A 25,649-nucleotide genomic window follows, 5' to 3' on the forward strand; every position below is an offset into this window, starting at 1 on the left:
TGTGTTCTTTTGGTTTTCCACCTCGGATAGAAGCCTTAAGCCTTATTTGCGTGGGCTGCAGTTTGTCTATTTGGAGACCTATTTTGTTTGTGAATAATGTGCATTCATTTGTAGTGGCAAATTCATGTACATGTATTAGTTTGTGGATGTTGTGCATTTGTGTGCTTTGGGTGCATTTGTGTTTTCATTGGCATAATTAATACAATCAAGTTTAATTTGCAAGCACTCATTGAAACATCCTACCACTCAGCTTCTGGACTAATGTAAAAAGGACAAGCTCTTGCAAATTGCTCAGCATTAAAAAAAAACTACAACAACATCAAAACAACAATATTGGCTGTGATGGTCAAGCAGTAATTATTGCAAGATTCCCTTTTTAAAGCCTAACGGTCTAGTTGTGAGGATGTCAGCTGATCCAGTTGGTACGGAGTCTGCAGTGCAGATAACATGGCTTGTATTGAATATGTGTTGTTTGCAACTGAGGTCAATGTGGGTGGAAAACACAAAAGTCATATGCCTTAAATACATTAATTTTTAGGCATGAAACGTTGCCAGCCATAAAGTACTGTAGCTGTCGATTTTGATGTAGGCAAGCACATCCATATGGTTCTGTAATTTATGTGGTCGAATGAGTTGCTGCAACATTGGCCCATTTTCCCAGATAATGTAGTTTTTTATCCTTTTTTTATATAACAAATTTAGAGTGGCCAATTATTTTTAGCCCTGCTAATTGTTACACAAACAGTATACTACAATAGCAGGCCCTGACCTCGTGTTGTGTCTTTCCCAGCAGTGTTGATTTCGTCGACTAAAACTATGACGAAAAATGTTCGTCGACTACCTTTCTTCACTGACGAAAACTAAATAAAAACTAAGCTATGATGACTAAAAGTAAGACTAAATATATTGAGAATTTCGTCAACAAATAAAAGACAAGTCATTTTATAACAAAGGGATTCTACCGTTGCGCCTCAGCCTTAACCCATTAATACCTGGAACGCATCTGTGTCACTTTTAGATTTCTTTAGGCTATTCAAAAATAGCAGATATACAAGCTCATAGCGCGGCACCGAGTGCCGCGCTACGAGCTTGTAGATCTGCTATTTTTGAAAAATCGTGACATTTTTTTTTTACATTTTTTTCCGAAAAACTGTTAGGATTTAGAAAATGTTTAGAAGCGGCCTCAGGTCTTAATGGGTTAAACGGCCAGTCCGTTGGTAATCTTATGATATTTAGACAACTAAAACTAGGCAAAAAATAAAACATTTCAGATTACTAAAATATGACAAAAACTAAATAGAATTTTATTCAAAAGACTATGACTAAAACTAAATCAAAATGTGTTGTCAAAATCAACACTGTTTCGCAGACCTTCACCTTATATGCCTCATTGACCCGTCCAAACCTTCCCTCTGTTCAAACCTTAGGACACTTAGGAATGGAGGGAAGGTTTGGACAGGTCAACGTGACCTCCAGCCGATCTGCTGGAACCCTGACAGCGTCACCCGCATCAGCGATGGAGGAAGCGATGACGAGTTCCACATGGAACTCGGTCGACAATGCCGCCGGGTGGGCTGCTGACCGGCCAAGCTAATTTCACACTCCCCTGGTACCCATAATGCCCCTGGAGTTACCGTGGGCATGGACAGAAGGTCAGAGAGAGCGAGGGAGAGGAAGGGAGTGAAAGTGAGAGCGGTAGGAGGAGAGAGAGTGAGCGATAGTGGGAGGAGAACAGAGATGGGGGAGAAAATGAGTCCACATGGTGTCATTCAAGGACAACGACCTATCTGACTCCAGGAGTGAGATACGGCCACTGCCATGGAGACAGCTCTGTGAACCTCTGAGTGTTAATAGGCTCTGTTTCGCAGAAAAATATTTTTTTCAAAAGGGCACTTCTGGTCAAGAGGGCAAAGGGCAGGTGCTCTAGCACCACCTAGAGTCTATCTGTGCACGTCTCTGTGTCCAAGGATTCGTCAGTGAAGTCACATCAGCGACGAATCCTTGGGGTCTTTCTGCCGTGCTACTTCCGTGTCGCATAGTAGTGACATCACTGTCGAGTCCTTGGTGTCTTGATCCTTGATCCCTGCAACGTGTTTACCGTCACACGACTACACGCTGTATTTTGATTTTTGCTGGCCAGCGCTAATGAAAGACTAAACTGGATTATCATTTCATGTGAACATTGAAGTGCAACTGGCGGAAGATGTAACTCAGGTGAAGTAATGCGTGATGTTGCAATTATGTAGTGATTTCCTAACATATAAATAGCAGGCACCAGCCAGTCAATGAGTCTTGGTGGGTAGCGCCCCCCCCCCCTATGAATAGAAAGGTTGGGACCCCCCTGGTCTACATGATGGGGCGATGCGGGGGCCGACTTGGGACTGACCTGAGTGGAGCGGGGATGCGAAAGACGTGGAGCTGGTACTGGAGTAACGTGTTGATACAACAGAAGATTGAATAAGATACGTTATGTATCTTTCAGGACCTTTCGCCCGCACGGAGCAACTCCTACCGTAAGTACCCTACTTAATGCGCAGCAACATTCGATGGGGGGATCACTATACCGTGGGTTCGCTAGAGACGGTTCACGTTACTCCAGTGAGCTGGTCGTTGTTGAAGAAGTCTGTGTGTTGAGAAGCAACGTCGTCGCTGAGTAGTGTTGTCTCAATGGGAAAGTCTGACGTTATGGGGACTGGGGACCGTGATGCCGTGATGGTCGTTGTAGCAACAGGGGGGGTGTGAGTGTGCGACGTGGAGTAGTGTTGCCACGTCCGGTTATTGTAAGCGTTGAAGTTATTAGAAGTGACGTTGGATTAGCAAGAGGTTAGCCTTTGTTAATAATATATAACATGTATATGTAGAATATATTGAAAGGTCCATAGGCATAGGTATATTATTTATATAGATCCAGCGTGTCTGTCCCCATCTGTGGTGTTTTTGGCATCAACCTGGTGGCTTGTTGCTGGCCTTTTGTCGTCCGGAGGGAAATTGGCGGAGCGGATTGCGTATTACTCTCGCGCAACCTGGCAACGTCTTTGAGGCTCCTAAAAGGTCTCACCTTCCGGTGTGTCGGTAATGTGTGGGGAATTTTTTGTTGGACGGATTTAATTATGGTGTGAGGGGGCAAATGTGTGTTGAGCAATGAGAAGTGGACGAATAACTGCGTGAATGAATTGCGCACGTTATGACTGGTGTTGTAGTGACATGTGAGATGTTATTGTCGTTATTTCGGCGAAACAAATGATTAAAAACGAAGTGCCTTCAGTCGCACCACCGGAAGGGCTGACTTTCCTCAAATGTAATAATAGATGGTAGTAGGGTCCATTTGTACACACTCAAGAGTTAAATTAACACAGAAGATTGCACTGTGAAGACACTATTTATACACTCAAACTGCCCGCATCTAAACACTGTGGCGTAAAAGCAATACGCAGACCAGAGCGAGGTCTAATTTCCCAGGGTACAGCTCATAGGGCCAAGACACAGCGGGCATACTGTAGCTATAGTACCCCCCCACTGTCCTCACGCATTCACTGTGCCTTTCTCTTTCCTTTTCTATCTTCGGGCTCATGCAAAGTACAAAACACACTACAGAGCCAAAAGACACATTATCTAGGGACATTAGCGCTGACAAAATGCCAGTTATAGTGCAGGGAGGGGAGAGGAGCAGTTAATCTGCTAATCTCATGGGATGAGGCATTGATGAAGATCAAGGGATGGCTAATTGAACACTCTACTGTGAAAAAAAAAGAAAAAGAAAAGAAAAGAAAAACAGATGGAGGGATATTTTCTTAACCACTTAAGCCCTATAGGGGCTGCAGTGGCTCACGGGTAAGTGGCCGGTAGAGCGGCCGGATGGGAACCGCAAGGTTCCCAGTTCGATCCCGGGCTCCCCCAGAGTTAGTGTCGAAGTGTCCTTGAGCAAGACGCTGATCCCCTAATTGCTCCCGATGAGCAGGTTGGTGCCTTAATTGCATGGTTTCCTCTGCCATGTTGTGTGTGAATGGGTGAATGTAATGCACAATCTATGTAAAACGCTTTGGATAAAAGCGCTATATAAATGCACCATTTACCATTTACTATACTTCTTCATATGGTAAATAGAGAAAATAGCCTATCCGCAAGCTCACAACATCGCATGAAGTTGTGAGCTTGTAGATCCGCTATTTTAGCTATTTTTGAATTTTAAAAGAAGAAAATGTAGTAATTTCCAAAACAGGAAGGCCAGTATCTGGTTAACAATGTAATTGATTAATTGTGATATTATCAAACATAAATATCAAACAATATCAGTATACATTTCCAGTATACATTTCCCAAAAGGAGATCATGCACCGACTGTGTTCAACTCAAAACCACGGTTTGAAAGTCACACAAAAGAAACATGATCTACGTTCTACTGTAGTCGACTTCTACAGACGCACTGAGTGACATACTGTAGTAAAAGCATGTTAACTATTCTCTAGTCTAGATGCTTTGCACACTGGCAGCTGTGTGTGTGTGTGTGTGTGTGTGTGTGTGTGTGTGTGTGTGTGTGTGTGTGTGTGTGTGTGTGTGTGTGTGTGTGTGTGTGTGTGTGTGTGTGTGTGTGTGTGTGTGTGCTTGCGTGCGTGCATGTGTGTGCGTGCGAGAGAGACAGAAAGTCAGACAGAGAGAGAGAGAGAGAGAGAGAGAGAGAGACATAGACAGAGAGTGACAGAGCAGAGACAGCAAGAGAGAAAGAGAGAGAGAGAAAGAGAGAGAGAGAGAAAGAAAAAGAAAGACTTTGATAGATGGAGTGAGGTGACAGGACAGTATTAGAGATAGAGAAGGTGGGGCACATGAGCTGTGACTGTAATGCAATTGCCCTGTCAGACATCAGACTTCTATGATCTTCTCCCTCTTTCTCACACACACACACACACACACACACACACACACACACACACACACACACACACACACACACACACACACACACACACACACACACACACAAATAATTGCAGTGGAGTAAAAGTACAATATTTGCCTCTGAGATTTAGTGGAGTAGAAGTAAAAGTACTGACAATTGGAAATACTCCGGTAAAGTAAAAATACCTAAACATTTTACTTAAGTACAGTACTTGAGTAAATGTACTTAGTTACTTTACACCACTGCATGCATGCATGTTTGTGAGCTGGGAATACTTTTGTATTATGTTTTTTTCAGAGTAAGAAAATTTGATAGGAAAAATTCAATATCAAAATAATGTTGTAATTGTGTTTAATTGTGTGTGAACGAGAAAATTGTCTCCTCTTGCTCCCCCTGTTTTATTCCAGAATATTTTTCTAAACAAAAATGTTCTCTCTCTCTCTTAAACAGTGACACGCAGTGGTGGAAGAAGCACTCCAATGTCTTAAGTAAAAGCAGCATTCATGTGTTCATCACTTTTGTTTTGCAGCTGGTAGGTGGGTCTGATTTGAATTACTTTATGTGCTACATGCTGTCATAGCTTAACCTACAGTATAATAATACACCACAATGGATTAGTTAATATATGTTTTGCAGAGTAACTAGTGAACTAAAGTTGTCAATAAGTGTAGTGGTCGAGTAAATAGTACAATATTCACATCTGAGATGACATACAGTATAGTTTATAACACATTTAGATACTCAATTAAAGTAAAAGTGCCAACGTTTTTTTTACTTTCTAGTAGTTACTTTCTGCTGACACTTTATAGCAGTAGTTCTCAAACATTTTTGTGCCATGGACCCCCAAATGATATGTATTTGGCCGCGGACCCTGATCTGAAAAGGTTTTGTGCCATGGACTCCCAGAAGAGAGGATTTATGTTGCGAAAATAAATGCAAAATTATTCACAATTTTTCTTGCACATCTTGTACATCTGCTATTTTTGAATAGCCAACTTATAAATGGATAAAGTGGTTAAAAATTATTGTAATGCTTATGCTACATTAACTACTTTTTCTGAGGCCCCCCTGGAACCCCCTCAAGGACCCCTGGGGGTCCCCGGACCACACTTTGAGAACCAATGCTTTATAGTAACGTATAGCACTACTGCTGACACGCATACACAGGAGAACACACACAGGTTTGGACTATTATAGTCAATCTGTTGACTGCCGCTCAGCAGCAGCAGGGTGGATTTCAGCTTAGCTCGCTACAGTAACTAAATGACACTTTCTTCCTGACAAACGACACGCGACTGCTTCGTGCGCTGGCACACCAACACGCGTCTCGTCCCGCAACCAATCCAACACAGATTTCTCAGTATTACAGTTTCATATTAATCCTGTGTTTATTGTCTTTTTCCACCGAGCAGGTGGAGCAGACGGATTGGACAAGAAAATGATTTCGTACACACTCAGGGGCTGATTCATGAATAAATAAACCAGATTCAGCATTGCTGATGGAAGGCGGAATGTCACATTTTATCACCCGGTGCCGTGCAACATACCGCTCAGTGGCTAACAGATGATTCAAACTGCTCATGTTATGTGGTATGGATTTCAGATTAAAGTGTGTTTTTATTTAGACAGTCCACTGCGCTTTCTGCTTTGAAAAGCTGAGAGAGAGATAATGACCAGTGACAGAACCCTAACACTATAGCCCACTGACTGACACTAACCCAAACTCTGGCAGCCGAGAGGACGAATACAACTCTTAACCCTTTAATACCGGGAACGAATCTGTGTGTAATTTTTAGATTTCTTTGGGCTATTCAAAAATAGCAGATCTACAAGCTCGTATCGTGGCACAGAGTGCCGTGCTACGAGCTTGTAGATCTGCATTTTTTTTTTTATCGTGAAAATGTGTGCAAATCTTTGAATATATATATATATTTTTGTTATATATATATTTGCTTAGGGGGGATTCTACAAATGTCTTCTAAGTCCTAACAGTGAAAAAAAAAAAAAAACTTATGTTGCTATAATATCAGTGGTTCTCAAACTTTTTTCATGTCAAGGACTGTATGTGTCTGCGCCCCCCCCCCCCATCTCAAAATATTGTATATGTATATATACATATATATTCAAAGATTTGCACACATTTTCACTATTATTTTCAAAAAAATAGCAGATCTTCAAGCTCATAGGGTGGCGCGCTATGAGCTTGTATATCTGCTATTTTTGAATAGCCAAAGAAATCTAAAATGACATAGATGCGTCCCCGGACGCAATGGGTTAAAATACCCGCCTTATGCAGCCTTCATTTGATCAGGGAAACCGAACTGGGGGCTAATGCTCTTTTACACACTCATACAGTTACACACATTCACACATGGGAGCTGCCTGGGCCAACCACCAGCTTTATACTGTTGACTCGCAAGCTATAGCTCCACTGGAGCAAATGGACGTTAAGTGCCTTGCCAGAGGGAACCTTGAATGTTGTTACTCATTCATCTTCTCGATGATGTGAGTGTGACTCCCAAGCGATCCCAAGCCATGTCTGTAACTTCTAGATCACCCGCCTCCCCAAAAATAAGCACCAATCAAGCTCTTTTAGACCAGTGGTTCTCAACCTTTTCAGGCTGTGACCCCCCAAAATAACCATATTTGAACTGGGGACCCCCCACCCTGACATGCACTTGGAATGTAAGAGTTGAGGCATTCAATTTAGTTTGACTCGGTTCCACAAGCCCCTCGGATCTACAAGCCCACAACGCCTCGCCGCGAGGCGTTATGGGCTTGTAGATCGGCTATTTTCACAACTTTCTTATATTATTTGACAATTTGGCCAATGTTTGACCAGTTTTTATTGTATAGTTTGTTGATACTTTTGATGCAGCAATGGTCTTTTTCTTTAATTTTTTTGAGGTATTTAAAAGGTCTCAAAAGTCCTTAAATTGTTACTTCACCATCATCTGGGGACCCCCCCGCCCCCCAAAAAAGAATCATGTGGGGACCCCCCTGGGGGTCCCGGCCCACAGGTTGAGAACCACTGTTTTAGACACTGAACGGAAACAATAAAAGTACACATTACATAAGAAACACAAATATAAACAGACCTTAATCTTCCACGGGGGGCGTGTCCGTGGGGATATCCGTGGCTGTGGGACCTCCTGGGGATGGGCTTGTCGTCCTCGTGTGTGTGGTGGAGCGACGGTGAGCGAGAGTGGGAGGATCTGGAGCTGCCTGTACTCTGGAGGCTGTCTGGGAACTCCCCGTGACGACTCTGAACACAGAGCATGGGACAGAGAGACAGGAGGTTGGTAAAGTGGAACAGAGGCTGTGAAGTTCGGGAAAATACACTACAGTTAGTGTGATAGTATGATTGTATTCTGTCTCAGGTTGATTCTGCAAATACTCAGTGGTGGGAAAAGTACTCAAATGTTTTACTTAAGTAAAAGTATCAATACTGCAATGCAGAAATACTCTGTTACAAGTGAAAGTCCGGGTAAACTTTGAGTAAAAGTACAAAAGTATTGGTATCAATATATACTTAAAGTATCAAAAGTAAAAGTACTCAAATGTTTGAAAATAGCAGATCTACAAGCTCACAACGCGTCGCATCGCTTGTAGCTTGTAGATCGGTCACACACACACACACACACACACACACACACACACACACACACACACACACACACACACACACACACACACACACACACACACACACACACACACACACACACACACAGGGGGGCGTCCCTGTCATGCAGGGGCAAAGTTTCTGCCCCCCACCATGGAGATTCCTCTATGGTGTCTCTCATTTGGCCGTTCGTCCCAACAAACACAATTGCCTGTGTTTGTGGGTGAACAGGCTGCAGAGGAGGACTTTATAAGTCGCTGCACTAGCAACTCCTACAGGTTTGTCGGGGCACCTGTTCAGTAGGGAGCAGAACTGGGGGAGCAGAGTGTGCTCCTCTACATGTGTTAGGACCACCTGGTGAAACTCCACCCTGTCAGGTGGCAACTGCACGTGTATCCCCAGACCATGAATAGTTGTTCAGAAAAACTAAACAAAAAACTATGTAAACACTAACCCGCACACACACAAACCACTCACCTCTCCCATCCCACCCAGGCTGCTGTGCTGCAGGGCGGGCAGGCTGCGGAGCGAGGGCACAGGGGAGTGTCCCGGGCGGCCTCGCATCTCCCGTGGGACCTGCACGTGACCGTGGCCGTGGTCATGGTGGTCCCCGTTCAGGTTGTTGTCGCTGGCCGAGCGGAGCAGGGAGCGGGGGGAGGGCAGGGGCCCGGGCGTCATGCGACGCCGGGTGGTGTAGGAGGGAGTCTCCCTGAAAGGCACTGAGAGAGAACAATCACAGTATCACAGCAGAGCCTGTAATGCACCTGTCGGCACAGCTGGGCCGACAGGTGTTTGAAAAATCTTGAACATGTGTGCAAATCTTGGAATATATCACTTTTTAAGCGAACATTTGTAAATTATTTAGTTCCAGGGACCCGCCAGAAGCAAAGATTTGAGTTACAAATATCCGCTTAAAAAAAAAAATCTAACATTTGCACAAATCTTCATGACTTTTTCAAAAATAGCAAATCTACAAGCTCATAGCATGGACCAAATGAATGAACTCACACTACGAGCCTAAATGCTTGAAAAGTGACGTGAACGCATGGCATCACATTTCTTGGTGGCATCATACAGATATGTTTTTTTATCCTTAGGCTAAAGTGAACCAGTGAGTGTATTACATAATAGCTTGGAGACAGGGGACACAGGAGCCTCCATCTGATGCTTATTTCACCAGGGATGTCATTTAGAACAAGGGTTCCCAAACCTTTCAGGCCGGGACCCCCCAAAATAATCATATCTGAACTGGGGAACCCCCCCCCCCCGCCCTGACAAGCACTTGGAATTGTAGGAGTTGAGGCATTACATTTAGTTTGACTCGATTCCACAGATAAATATTGTGAAAATGGCCGAACTACAAGCTCACAACGCCTCGACGTTGAAATGCAGATACCCTGTACACACTTATAGTGTATGTTGGTTTGTTTACTGTTGAGTGAGAAAACAATGTTGCACATTAAGCTAATCATCTGGGGACCCCCCAAAATAATTCAGGGACCCCCCTGGGGGTCTCGACCCCCAGTCTGGGAACCACTGATTTAGAACACAACAGTGACCTGGAGATCCTCTTTTAGTTTTCTTGTTTTATTCTTTTTGTGACTTATTTGTCTAGTCTATAGATTGCATTCTGAAATGACTAAATGGCATCAGTGCAGTCTCAAAGGCAAGATGGTATCTTGTGCCAGATTTTATGAACACCACATTTTAGGAACATTTAGTAGACTAGAATCTGGAATCTGGTAGAAAGGAGATTACTCTGCCTTGATGTCTGCCAAATCCATTCACAGCCCAAGTATAAAAGCAATATAATGCTTTTTTATGCAGCTTCAGCCAAAACAAACACACATGCACGCAAATAATGTTAATTTAATTAGTGTTACTCTGAGAGTGTGAAAATGGAACACAAAGAGTTAAATTAACACTCTCACTCACTCACACGCACACACGCACACACACACACACACACGCACACGCACACGCACACGCACACGCACACACACACACGCACGCACACACACACACACACACAAATAATGTTAATTTAATTATTACTCTGAGAGTGTGAAAATGGAAGAGTTAAATTAACACTCAGTATGCAGGCCTCTGCCATGAGTCCCCTGAAATCCAAATGCACATAATTAGATGTTGTTACTGCCCGGATGCAATTATTGACAAAATTCATCTGCATAATTCAGTGGTGACAGATTACTCATTTAAAATGAATTAACTATCAGAATCCCAATAGATTTGGTTCAGCGTTTGAGTAGCGTACTACTTCCTCTATACACTAGATGGCAGAGTTTTCCTTTGTTTTTACGTTTTCATGGACAGACAGGAAATACCTCGAAGACTTTCTGAGAGACACACAAACCTCTTCAGCAATTGCTGTGAAGATTTGTCTTCTGCCTTATCTCATTTCAGACAGACAGACAGACAGACAGACAGACAGACAGACAGACAGACAGACAGACAGACAGACAGACAGACAGACAGACAGATAGGTAGATAGTATGGCCTCTGCCACTGTTAACTCACCAACATCTGATACTTTGTGGGTCTTTATAATTTCAGCCAGATCAAAATTTCCTGCTATGATAGCCACCTGGAGAGAGGAGAGGAGAGACAGCAAAATATTTTTTTACATTGAAACAAGTAATCATTATAATCCATATAATGTTAATTAATCCCACTTCTCAGCCCTATTCGTTCACATGGATCTCAACTCTGTTATATTCTCTCCCTCCATCTTTCTCAGTATGTGTGTGTATGTTAAAGGTTGACTGAAGCCCACCCATGTGTAACATCTGTATATGAAGCAGTATTATGGGTACCGTGTAAGACCTGGCCGTGTTTTAATCTTTTGATATTTTCGGGGTCTTTTTCTGCCTTTATTGATATAGTCCACAGTGAAGAGAGCCAGGAAACAGAGAGAGAGAGAGAGAGAGAGAGAGTCAGTGAGTGACTAGCAGCAATGGTCCGACGGGCTCGAGAATCGAACCCGGGACTCACAGTCAGGCATCAGAGCCTATGTGGTACGTGCCTTAACCACTCGGCTATTTGCTCCAAGGCCAGCTCATCTTGTGTACAAATACATTAACTTTGATCTGCCCAGCTAATCTGTGTCAATGTCAATTTGACACAGAAGTCATCAAGCTGCCAGCCCAGCAATTCAAACTACAAGCCAGATTGACAAGCATGCTCAGTAGAATCCTCAGTGCAACTTAACTCTGAGAGAGTCTGTTTTTGCAAACTCTTGCAACTTTTGGAAAAAAAGGTGTGTGATTTAAACTTGCTGAATCAGCTGATTAAAAGTTATTATGTAAAACCATGCAGAATGGTTATATACCCCACAGATAAACAACAGTATATTAATTATCCAATTTAGACACAATCACTGTTTTTTTGTTGTGTTTTTGCTGTCTTGTCTTTACATTTTGCTGCATTGGCAAATTTGTAATGAACAAGACAATATATGAACAAGAAATTGTTTGCCAGAGTGCCAAGATGGCAAATTATTGAGGATTTTCTAGATATTAACAAGGAGTCATTTGTACATCCAGTAAGAATGTTACTTTGTAATAACAATGTGCAATGTGTCAAACATGATGGCTTTGTATCCAGCCATGGCAAATATCTGGAATGTGCTCTGACGTTCTCGGATTGAATTCATGAATGTACCTTTAGTATCTGCCTTACTATAAAAAAAACTGAGTAATAATATATACTAATATATATAATAATGTATAATTATTTTACGTAGTGATGGCTGACGTAATACAAACCTGAAAGGCGGTCTGGCTGTTGTAGTTCTTTATTTCTTTATTGCCCCCTCGGAACAACAACACGCGGGTACAGCTGTCCTGAATGACAAAACAGATGGGAGATGTGTTGAGAGATAAGCCTTGAAAAGCCATGCTTGCTTACTTTTGCACACATACTGTATAAACACACACACACACACACACACACATTTGCAAACACTTTTGCGAGTGCACAGGTAGAATCACACCCACACATTATGTACATACCGTACACATACATGTACGCATGTACACTCGCATGTGCACACACGTGCACGCACACGCACACACACACACACACACACACACACACACACACACACACACACACACACACACACACACACACACACACACACACACACAGTGATCTATGAGGCTCCACTGTGGGCCATTTCCAAGCCTCTAATTGGTCTCTATAGAACTACATGTTTTAATTACAAGTGAACTCTGTAGGAGTAAGAGGGGGAGACAGACAGACAGACAGACAGACAGACAGACAGACAGACAGACAGACAGACAGACAGACAGACAGACAGACAGACAGACTGACAGATGGAAAATAAAAGGATCAGGAGAATGGAACATGCAGAGACAATTCAACAGGCAAAGTCATTACGATGTGTGCCTGTGGCAATGCATACACATGCACACAAATAGCAGGATGTAAAAGACCATTCATCAGGTGTGTGTGTGTGTGTGTGTGTGTGTGTGAGAGCGTGTGTGTGTGTGTGTGAGAGCGTGCGTGCGTGCGTGCGTGCGTGCGTGCGTGCGTGCGTGCGTGCGTGCGTGCGTGCGTGCGTGCGTGCGTGCGTGCGTGCATGCTTGCGTGCGTGCGTGCGTGCGTGCGTGGGCATGGGGGTGTCTACCATGACGCTGTGCCATTTAGGTCTGCCCTTTATAGTACATGGCCACTTCACTGATACAAGTTCAGTTCATTTCAAAGCTACTGTCACAACTCATGAGCATCATAATTAGGGAATAGAGAAACTCCTAGGTTCATAGGAACCCTGCCTGTGACAGCTGGATGTGGAGAATGGCCCAAAGCAACTCAGGTTTCTCTGTCAGAAGCCACATGCAGTCAAGGAAGCAGTGAACCCCTATCATTTTAGGGGACAAGTTCACATACAAATTGGTCACAATTAAGGGATGGCTATTTTGACAATATTTCCTACACGGTAACCAACTCATTATTGGTCAATTAACCATTAAGAATAAAATACACTTTTTTAGAATGCCGGAATGTCTGTCAATCAGGGTCCCAAATTAACACCCACCAGGATTGTATTTGCAATCGTGAAACTGTCTTTGTTGAGTAAATTATGAAGACCATTCAGGAGAGAAAAGTTCATTTCATACATACACAGTTTGCTGTCACAATCTACTACAGTAGATAATCTTCTGCCGTGCTGCACATGTCATCGTGCCTATTATGTAATTGCATCAGTCATCAAACCATTCTATTTTGGTAAACAAAAAGCTAAAATATTGATCCATATCATAATTTTATTGCAAAACACAGTGTTATCATGTGAAAAGATGGAATGGAAATCCCATTATCTTGTGCGTAAGGTGTGCCTAAAGTTCTTTCTTTTCCCCTGTATTTACTGTTGTAAAGCAGCACTATGGGCAGCAATCATAAAGCAGTTGCAACTTCGTAACATGGCGGCTGCCTACAGGCTAAAATAAAATTACCTTTGCTCCAAATCATTTTATAGAATGAAAATAAGTTAACTTATACATTAACATCCCTAACCCACAATGCAAATTGATGGAAAATCACAAATAACCAAGCCAAGAGTATGGACTTGCTAGTTTCAGGGTACACATTTGTGAAGGAGCTAAACATAGAAGCATCTGAGTGGAGGTGTCTTCCTGATACAATAATCTATCGCACGTACACACGCAAAAACGCACACACACACACACACACACACACACACACACACACACACACACACACACACACACACACACACACACACACACACACACACACACACACACACACACACACACACACACACACACACACACACACACACACACACACACACAGGTTAAATTACAGGGTAATATGCAGTTAAAAACATTCTTTTTACAGAGATAAATGTCACAGAGCTAAGAGTCTGTGAATGATAGGATTAACAATTGGAGAGTGGATAGACACCCCTGCCCCCGGCAGAAGAAGCCATGGACTGGGGGTTATGGGTTTATGTGCTGGCTGATGAACGATCAATATGTAATTTAACACTGAGAGCAGAATTAACAGCAGGACTATCCCTGCTCCATAATCATCACCGTGACTCTGATGACTCTCTTCTTTATTGAGTCACTCACACACACACACACACACACACACACACACACACACACACACACACACACACACACACACACACACACACACACACACACACACACACACACACACACACACACACACACACGGACACACACGGACACACACGGACACACACCCCCACAGGCATGCTGCCGAGTAATTGAACATGCAGATAGTTATGCCTGTGTACCACAGAATAAGTTGAGGCTGAACTAATTTGATGGGCTTCTCTGATGACACACCAGGACTTCCTGTGCAAGGGAAAGACTGAGGCATCAGCTAGTGCCCTCTACTGACGCAATTTGTTAATTAAATATGTGTGCCATTTCTCACTTTGATGTGGCCTAGGCCTATAGGCAGTGGTTCTCAAACTTTTTAATTTCAAGGACCCACATAACTCTCAGAGACACAGACCAATCAAAGGGTCTATTTGGAACCCTGTCAAGGAACCCTGAGGGTCCCTGGACCCCACTTTTGAGAACCACTGACCTAGGGCATAGTAGTCAGTGTTGTCAGATGTACAATAATTATCGTATTTGTACGAACATTTCCCCCTCTGATGGACGATCAATATTGGCAAAAATGCCCAAAATGAGAATGTGAAATATGAATTTCGCCTGATCACAAAAAGGTGCGAGAATTTACTAAATTCCCAAGCTGCTGATTCGGAGTCGAGTTTGGCTTTTCACAATACAGTCTGAAAAAAGTAGAGCTGATTCTAGATCTGTATAGGCATTAAAAACACAGGTCACGTCTTTCCAGACCAGTTCCAGGATTTTATTTGAGAAGGATTGCCTTGAGAAGGCTTCTACACTAGCTCATGTGGTGTTTTTTCTCAAGTAGGGGTGTCAAACAAGGTTGTTTCTTACAACAAATATGCTATTTTTGTGAATTTAAATATTACATATGTTTTTTTTCTTTTGGCTGTGTACGAAAAAAATTTAGCCTCTGGTACAAAAATGTTATATTTCCCATCTGGCAACACTGATAGTAGTACAAACCTACAAAGCACTATAAAAAGCTTTATGTGCTTAACAACTCATTGGCTGCCAATATCGCATTAATGCAATCTAATAAATAGTGCGCCTGGCCGCCAAGATCGCATTAATGCGATCTATGGTCTTTTTTGTGGTTTAATCTCTGATCATGCTATTCTGTAATGAATCACTCTAAGTTTCAGGTTCCACTTACTTCACCCACCACTGCATCCGGTTTTATGACGCAAATTCCGTTTCCGGTTTTCTTTTTTTTTCCACAGTCATTTTTGGCCAGAATAGGGAAACACACGGTTTTTCACACGGTATAAAAAACGGAGACCTCCCCTTCTATAATCTATGGTCTGGGTGACGAACAGTCATCGCCGTCGTGTATCACATCGTAATTTTCGCCGATCAGAGAATCTGAGACCACTTCACATCCGGTTTGACGTATTTGACTGTTTGACTGGGTGTGGGGGGGGCGAGTGAGTCAGCGAGCTGATCAAGCTGGCTATTTGCTGCTCTCTAGTGGTGGAACGATCGTATGAGTTCAAAAGTCCAGCTAGACAATCTATATGAAAATTAAATAACAAAATAACAAAACAAAAAAACACGAAAATCGCTGGCAAGGGGGGAGTACTTTATGAAAATAACTCTGGCAGTCAATGAGTTAAAGGCTATCTAGCACTTATCCTTATGAACACACATGGGAAGGATACATAGGCTACCTGCAAACAGGTGTTAACAGGTCTAATGAACAATGCAGGATTGGTCTTTCCCGCTTGCTACTCCTAAGAGCCTCATAGATGAAAACACCCATATATACCATACATAATCACCTACGGCTGTTAGCTTAGCTAATTGCTAATTGCCCCTACATTATGCAGATATACAGTACACACACAGGCCCACCGAAATACAGACACAAACACACATGTACGCATGTATGTACGCATGCACGCACGCACACACACACACACACACACACACACACACACACACACACACACACACACACACACACACACACACACACACACACACACACACACACACACACACACACACACACACACACACCTATTGAGGTTAATGGGCAGAATGATCAACTTTTCCACAGTATGGAACACAAAAGGTGAGGAGCTAAATGTGGCTAATGAGCACACATTAGTGAAATGAATATTAGTGAATTAACTAGCATGTTTTATTCAAGCAGGTGTGTGTGGGTGTGGGTGGGTGTTTTCCCCTCCATTAGGCTATTTAACAGGGTGATTTACTGTGCATTTTAGCTGAAATCTGTGTATCGAAAAATAAAATGTTGGAGGAAAGAGATACCCGGGCAAAAAGAGAAGTGGTGTGTGCGTGCATGCGTGTGTGTGTGTGTGTGTGTGTGTGTGTGTGTGTGTGTGTGTGTGTGTGTGTGTGTGTGTGTGTGTGTGTGTGTGTGTGTGTGTGTGTGTGCGCGCGCGCGGGCGGCATGTTGTTCTTTCAGTCAAGGCAACTGACCTGTTTCCATTGTGCTGGAAGTCTCAAGAGATGGACTAATGTGTGTGTGTGTGTGTGTGTACTGTACACACACAGCAGCCAACACAATGCACACAGACAAAAACACAGACACACATAGAGAGGCAATTGTGCAAAATCACAGAATGAATGGAGCCGCCCCCCCCCCTTTATATAAAATATCCGAGACTATTAAGATTTTATGGAAGATGCTTCTGAACAAATTGCTTCGTTGACCACTTAAAATGCTCTAATATTAAAATAATAACTGAACATAGCCGATCTACAAGACGCATTGAGAGCTTGCAGATCTGCTATTTCCGGTGCGTGACAAGCTTCTATAGAAGACATGCTGGCTTCTATGGCATCCAAATGACTGAAATCAGTCATGGCGACTGAGAACTTTAATCCATGCTAAACAGAGAGAGAGCCAGAGTTTCAAGCTACTGCATCAGACAGTGTTAGTAATATTATTGGGACATGCCTCCTGGTACTTGATCATCTTGTGAAGTAGAACATTATGTAACATTGTTACATGGAACAATATTATGTTCTGACATTCAATGCTACTACTTGAAACAGTTGCAAGTACACTCTGTAACTCTTCCTGCTTTGTTGCATCAACAATACCGCTATCATAGGATGATAGCTTTACACTCCATTATAACAACACCTCATCTAAAAACACATTATCAACACAAATACACATTACAGATTCTAATCAACGCAACCCTGCCATGACATACCCAGTCACTCTACCCACACAATGTTCAAATCTGCAAAAGACAAGACAGGTTTTTTTATGTAAATGTTTTTTATGCCCCCCTCCCCCACCCCCACCCACAAAGAAAAAGAAAAAGAAAAAAATAAACAAATCAATATTTGCATATCGATGATACCATATGCGGACCATGTTGACTCAATCCTATATTTGCAAGTGATTTGCTATGTGCCATTTTGAAGTAGATTCCCATCCTATCGGTATGCAACTCGAACAGTGCTGAGTCAGTAGCTTCACACCACTTGGCGTGGGGACTCGCTCACGCGTGTCTCTCAAACCCGCTGCTGACGGCGCGCCTGCCTTGGAACATCGAGGTTAATGTATCCGTGGTTTGCTGAAATATACAATGGCAAAGTTTTTCTGTGGCGACACATACATCCTTCACATACACTCCTTTGTCGACCATGATGTCTTGCAGTGTATTGTGTTACTGTGTGAAGCTGCAGAAATTCTTATACTCTTCCGAATTATAGTGTGAAGAGGCATTCAAATGCAACCTTGAGTTCGAAAAAGCGTATTTAAATTATTGGTGTTGATGTACACCACTGATGTAGATTCTGTGGTGACTTGAATAGTCGTTTTGCAGACTTGAGAGATTACGATAATGTAAATATTTCTCCTAGGGTTGCATTGTAAATGCGTGTAAGTAAACGGGGTGCTCCTTCCATTCCGACATCTCACCACTCCGACTAGTGGCTTCCGCGTGCGGTTATGGTTAGGGTTAGGGTTAGGTATAGGGTTCGTCAACGTCGGAAAGGCGACATGTCGGAAAGGAGAAATGCACCCTAAGTAAACATGGGGAGATCTTCAATAGATTTCTAAAAGATTCTAAATGCTGTTTGGTAAACCCTAAAAATGCAAACTTGACTTCAATCTCTATTGTTAAAGCTAGACTACATTTTGACACCACAAAAAAATATGCTTTTAATTTTATGTTTACACATCCTCTGATCTTGTCAAAACAATCAAATAATTTGGATCTCTGGATTCACATGGGAACAGCGTGGCTCTGATGTGGATCTTGGACTTCATGTGAACAGCCTATGATGTCAGTCATCTTTGACATACCCATAACTCGATAATTTGAGCAAGGTTTCAGCCCGGTCTGAGCCCCATTGACTTCCATTATCAAATGTAAGTTAAATATGTATAAAACATACGTGACAAATTAGTGAAAGTACTTACTATGGCCTACTGGCAGGGTGCATTCAATGTTTGGTGTTAGTCAGTCCAGTTATTTGTGAGATTAGCTCCGGACACACAGACACACACACACACACACACACACACACAGACTGACCCTCTAAAAGATGGTTAGCCTCCTGCAGTGCAAAGCATGGCGTCGACATTAAAAACCACCCGCATAATCAGAAGTGGGAAACATAGTAATTCTTATGCATGCATTACACTGAATTCACACAACCAGCGGCGAGTGAATTTCCGCAGTGCAGGGTTTAGCTAAATGGGCATGAGACCATGGTAAATAAGCAAGTTGTGAGCAAGTGAGTGCTCTGAGAGGCTCAACCAGCAGATGTCCCCGGCAGGAAAGCTCACAGTATGTTACTGTATGTACTGTATGGACATTCATGGGTTAACCCATTAAGACCGAGAAAGAATCTGTGTCATTTTAAATGTCTTTGGCTATTAAAAAATAGCAGATATACAAGCTCATAGCTAGGGGTGGGACGATATATCGATATATCGATATATTGCGATACTTTCTCCCGCGATAAATAATCGATATCCTCCCGAAAAATATCAATATAAAAAAAAAATATATATACGTTGTTTTTCCTACTCTGTATTTGTGTAATGATGATTTTGAACTGTTTGGTGCTATTTTATGTGTTTATGAATTGAATACAAGGACTATCGTGATATATCGTTGGTGAATTTTCATGCAATATATCGTGATATCGCAATATATCGACATTTTCAGATATCGTGATATATCGTTGGTGAAATTTCATGCAATATATCGTGATATCGCAATATATTGGCATTTTCAGATATCGTGATATATATTGTTATCGTGGGCCTAATATCGTGATACATATCGTATCGTGAGGTACCCATATCGTCCCACCCCTACTCATAGCGTGCCGTGCTATGAGCTTGTAGATCTATTTTTTTTAAAGAATCGTGAAAATGTGTGCAAATCTTATATACAGTCCTGTATACATTTTAACTCAAATCTTTGCTTCTCGGGGTCCCTGGGACAAAATATTTTGAGATGGGGGGACAAATACTAATCATTTTGGGTGGTCCTTGACACTGAGTTAAAGGGAAATTTCACTTTCAAAAAAACCTTTGCTCATTTTATCGTCTACTCAGGCTTTTGTGAGCCCCCCAGACAGTTTTTAAGTTGCTTGATTCATTATTTAGATATTTGATATTCATTTTATCAGACACGCCCCCTTCCTATACAAACCCATTATAACTTCAAACTTCATTTTTAACCCGTTAGATTCATCAAAAACACCCGTCCTTGGTTCTGGTGACTCACCCTGCCCTCCTTATACATGAGGGGGCCGTGTTTTTTCGATAACTTTTTTCATTTATTTTTAATATTTTCTTTGGAAAATGAAAAAAATTAAATACATTTGTTGTTTGATGAATCTAACGGGTTAAAATGGAGTTTGAAGTTATAATGGGTTTGTATAGGAAGGGGGCGTGTCTGATAAAATAAATATCAAATATCTAAATACTAAATCAAGCAACTTAAAAATGGTCTGGGGGGCTCTCAAAAGCCTGAATAGACGATAAAATGACCAAAAGTTTTTTTGAAAGTGAAATATCCCTTTAAGTTATTTTTTCAAAAACACTGTTTAGAAGACATTTGTAGAAATCCCCAGAAGCAAATATTTGAATCAAAAATGCAATTTTTCAACAACAAAAAATTGCAGATCTACAAGCTCGTAGCGTGGCACTCGGTGCCGCGCTATGAGCTTGTATATCTGCTATTTTTTGAATAGCCCAAAAAATCTTAAAATTACACAAATGCTTTCCCGCTCTTAATGGCTTCAAACGTGATTATAGGGCGGGTTACTTCTATTATTGTTGTTGTGAGATAACCACTTGCGTTGTAATGTTCCAGTTTGTCCAACTCTGTCTCCGTCATTAAGTGATATTGTTAATCGAAGGAAAGATATAACAGCGCATAACTACAGACACTCAATACCGTCTCTGGCAGCTTGATTCTATCTATACCTTTTAGGTAATGAGACGTAGCCTGCGAGTTAGTTCAGGCAGCATATACTCGAGAGGTTACATACTGCGGCTATGCGGGTGCATACAGAGTTATTACAATACTATTACGCAGTCTTACGTCAGAGCTGTCGTCAGAGCTGACGTGACAATCAGCTGACCAATCAGCGGGTTATTTAAGCTCACCTCGGTCTTCGTTCATTCTCTGCTGTCATTTGTACCCCTGGTTGTTGGAATGCAACTGTTGGCTGTTCTAGCTTTTGTGTCTAGCCTTATTGTCGTCATGTCCTCTGCTCACTCCGAGTCGGACGACGGCATACTGTCCGATCCTGATGATAATGGTCCAGGTCCTGATAATCCAGACGAGGAGGATGAAATCCCCCCTACTGCTGAAGTGCAGAATAGACGTAGTGCTCGCGGTACTCGAAAAATAGCTGACTGGCCTGTTGAGCGAATCTTAAAAAGCCTCTATGCCCGTAGCGTTCCCGTGTCTCCAGGTCTAAGCCACGAGGAACTTCTGCAATTTATGGTAAATTCAGAAGAGGTGCATGTTCAAGTTGGTTCGGCAATAACACCCTCCACCGAGTATGTCGGTAAAGGCAAAGGCCCAGCTAAAAGACGCTCAACAGGTCGCCCCGCTGGTCCCGCTGCCGCTTCGAAAAAGAGCAAAACTACTCCGTCTGTAGGTAAAAGTAACGATGACATCATCGTGTCTACTTTGCAAAGTATGAAATCTACACTCGACCAGGTCAACATCAGGATCAACGCGCTAGAAAATAGCAACAACAGTCCAGGGGTTTCCGGTTCTTCTATGCCATCTACGGGGTTTTCTCCAGGGACAACCAACGTGTTTCTCCCAGTGGGATCTGCAGATCCCCCAGCAGCCGCTGTGGTCACCGCGTCACTTCAGAAAACCTGGGGAACAGCAGTTCCAGGCCCCGCCACAGGCTCTTCTTTCCTCTCTCCCGCTGCTGCCATCCCTGAGAGCCTCAGGAAGCATATTATCGCAGGTAAAAAGAGATCTGAGATGTTTAGCTATAATAATGAAAAGCGCTTCATCTAATTGTTCGCTTTTTCGACAGGGCATGATGTAAATCTGGTCAAGATACTGATAAACGCAGATGCGACCGATAGAAGATTGGTGGACTGTGGGGAGGTCTCTTTTGTCTTAAAGGATTCGGATCCGAGGCTAACAAAAACGCTAACTTTAGCAGAATTTATTACGGCCTTTGGGGTCTATAGAGACTGCATATGTGAGGTACACCCCCAGCGTAGAGAGGAACTGGACACTTACATGGCTATTATAGCCGATCTGGCTTTATCCTATGGCGGGTCCTTATTTTATGAGTACCATAAAGCTTTTTCTTGCAAAGCTGCCATGCTCATCAACAAGTTTAATCAGCGCCTGGATTGGTCCGTAGTCGATTTGTCTATCGTCAGTAGACACTTCTCTGGGCATAAATTCCTATGCTGCTCAGTCTGTGGTTCTTTTAACCATTCTGCTAACTTATGCCCCAAAACCGTGGTTAAACACGGGGTGACTCAGCAGCCTCAGGCAAATATGAACCCCCCGTCTCATTCCGACTGGCAACCAAAGAAACAGGTGCGGTATATGCCAGGAAAAAACATTAATTCTTGTAATAGTTTTAATGAAGGTGTATGCACATTCATGAATTGTAAATTTATGCATATCTGCAGTTGGTGCGGGGACAGCCACCCGAGGTCCGTCTGCCCGCGGAGAACCCGCCCCATAAAATCTCCGAAATAATAAAGGACCATCCATCTACGCCTGTGAATGTTCCTGCTTTGTCCAAGGCCCTCAAGAACCATCCTATTCGATCTTTTGTGAACTATTTGTTAACTGGTTTAGTCCAAGGGTTCATGGCTGGGTTGTGTTGGCTCCCTAAAATAACTTATGTCTGCAATAATCTCCAGTCTGCGCTCCGAGAGCCCAACGTAGTAGATGAGCTTCTTGTAAAAGAAACTACCAAAGGTCATATGATCGGGCCTTTCAGTAAATCTCCTTTTTCCCTTTTTAGAGTAAGCCCTATAGGAGTAGCTACAAGAAAATACTCTGGAAAAAAGCGCATGATTATTGACCTCTCCGCTCCACATAATGGCTCAGTCCCAAGCATTAATGATTTGATTCCTCTTTATCCGTTTTCCCTTTATTATGCCTCTGTTGATAATGCCATTCAAATGATCAAAGCTGCAGGCGCAGGAGCTTGGTTGGGCAAAGCAGACATAACCGATGCTTTTAAAGTGATGCCACTTCATCCTTCACAGTGGCATCTGTTCGGGGTTAAATGGCGTGGAAAATATTATTTCGCAGTGAAATTAACTTTCGGGTGTCGCAGTAGCCCTCGTATTTTTGATTCTCTGTCAGAGGCGCTATGTTGGATTTTATCTAACACATACAAACTACCGTTTGTTCTTCATCTTTTAGATGATTTTCTGGTTGTGGATTTTTCCTATTCGCCTCCAGCGCGGTGTATTTCAATTCTAAGAGATTTATTCTCTTCTGTGGGAGTTCCCTTGTCAGAGGAGAAAACGATAGGCCCCCTCACCAGATTAGAATTTCTTGGAATTATGCTAGACAGTGTTTTAATGCAAGCTTCTCTGCCAGAAGAGAAATTAATTCGCATCAGAGAATTTCTAAAACTTTGTTTAGATTTAACTTCGCTGCCTAAACGTCAACTTCTCTCTCTGTTAGGCCATCTTAATTTCGCTATGAGAGTTATTCCCCAGGGCCGCTCCTTTGTTTCGCGTCTACTAGATATGGCAAAATCTGTGCCTAATTTACAGGATGTAATCTTATTGGATGAAGGATGCAAATCTGACATTCGATTCTGGTCTGCGCTACTGGACCAGTGGAATGGTGTCTCTTTTTTCTTCAATGATTTGGTTGAGACTTCCAATTCGCAAAAATTCTTCACAGATGCCGCCCCGTCTGTCGGGTTTGGAGGGTTTTACAATAACCAGTGGTTTGCAAAGCCTTGGCCGATTGAGTTAACCTCATTCTACGTGCATCTTTTATTCCGGGCTATAAAAATTCAGTAGCTGATGCTCTGTCCCGATTTAAACTTCAGGATTTCAGAGCGATGTGCCCCAACGCCGAGCCAACCAGCCTGCCGTGCCCTCCGTTTTGTCAAGCGATTCTCAATTAGGATCAAATGATTATTTACAAGGTCTTTTGAGCTCAGCTGCTAAGATTATGAGGAAAGGATTGTCAAATAGTACATTAAAAAGCTATGATTCAGCTTGGTTTTTCTTCTCCTCTTTTTGTTTAAGTTTTTCTATTAACCCTATTCCAGTAAATATTCCCATAGTGTGTGCTTTCATAGTGCATTCCTCAGAATCCCGTAAACTTCAACCATCTTCAATTAAAGCTATGTTAGCTGGCGTTCAATTTCATTTGCGGTGCCTGGACCCTTCATCATGCAGTCTTCTCAGTCATCCTTCCATTCGGCTACTGCTCAACGGGCTCAAAAAAGCTCAACCTCAAGGGAAAGATAAAAGATTGCCTCTTACAATTAACTTGGTGCACCAGTTGGTGGGGAGACTTAGGCAAGGGTGTTTTTCTTATTATGAGGACAAAATGTTGGAAGCTATAATTCTCACCGCTTTTTATGGTTTCCTAAGGTGTGGGGAATTCACAACTCGGTCTCTCTCTTTTGATCCCCAGCATGACCTCACAATTTCTGACTTAACTTTTGAAGAGAATCTATTTACTTTATTCTTGAAACATTCTAAATCTGATAAATTTAAAAAAGGAGTACCTGTCATCATATCTAAGACTAATACCGTGTTTTGCCCCTTTTCTTCTATGTCTGTTTATCTGCAATGCCGAGCCCGGCATCTTCCACATGATCCCCTGTTTCTCATCCCCGGTGGCAAACCTATGACGAGATCCTGGTTTGCTGGGAAACTAAAGTCATTGTGCCAGTACTGCGGCCTGTCTCCAGAACTCTACTCTCCTCATTCTCTTCGCATCGGAGCGGCCACTACTGCAGCCTTGAAAGTGCCGGTCGCAACCTTAAAATCACTGGGCAGGTGGTCCTCAGCTGCCTATGAACGATATGTGCGGTTAAACCGGGGAGAGATCATTCTAGCTCAGAATCTAATGAGTGCAAGTGTGTTGTAATTGCTGCATCTGAGTAGTAATAAAACTGTCGTTACTATGCATATATGGTGGTCGCTGGTGAGTTCATTGGTGGCTTTATCACAGATTCATGTAATAGTTATCTTGTGGTATTAATGGGGAATGGCAGCAAGGTTCAGTGTTCTCATTGGTTGGGTGCATCAGGGTGATGCGGTTGTTTAGCATCATGGTGATGCAGTAGAGTGGCTCATGCACAGAGCTCATGTTAAGTTTTAAATAGCATATTCCTCTATGTGGCATTAGGGGAATGGCTAAGTGCTGTCATGCCATGGCAGCTAAGGCCTTTTAGTTCATATAAAGTTAGTATGTCCTAGCCGATCCCAGACGCTTGTCACGGTGTTTTGGGGGGAAAG

At 42.6% G+C, this 25,649-nt stretch overlaps 1 protein-coding gene across 1 annotated transcript in view; it reads right to left on the reverse strand.

The window, feature by feature from the left end:
- Nucleotides 1–25,649, reverse strand: part of shank3a (SH3 and multiple ankyrin repeat domains 3a) — a gene marked incomplete at both ends in the record, with an annotated part of 292,264 nt that overhangs the window by 116,952 nt on the left and 149,663 nt on the right. The window contains 4 exons of the mRNA XM_080438621.1: nt 7,993–8,159; nt 8,997–9,238; nt 11,058–11,124; nt 12,305–12,382. Of these exons, the coding sequence (XP_080294747.1) occupies nt 7,993–8,159; nt 8,997–9,238; nt 11,058–11,124; nt 12,305–12,382 (554 nt within the window). The remainder of the gene's footprint in view (nt 1–7,992; nt 8,160–8,996; nt 9,239–11,057; nt 11,125–12,304; nt 12,383–25,649) is intronic.

This window comes from Gymnoscopelus braueri (genome assembly GCF_963280865.1).
Source record: "Gymnoscopelus braueri genome assembly, chromosome: 9".
NCBI classification, from domain to species: domain Eukaryota; kingdom Metazoa; phylum Chordata; class Actinopteri; order Myctophiformes; family Myctophidae; genus Gymnoscopelus; species Gymnoscopelus braueri.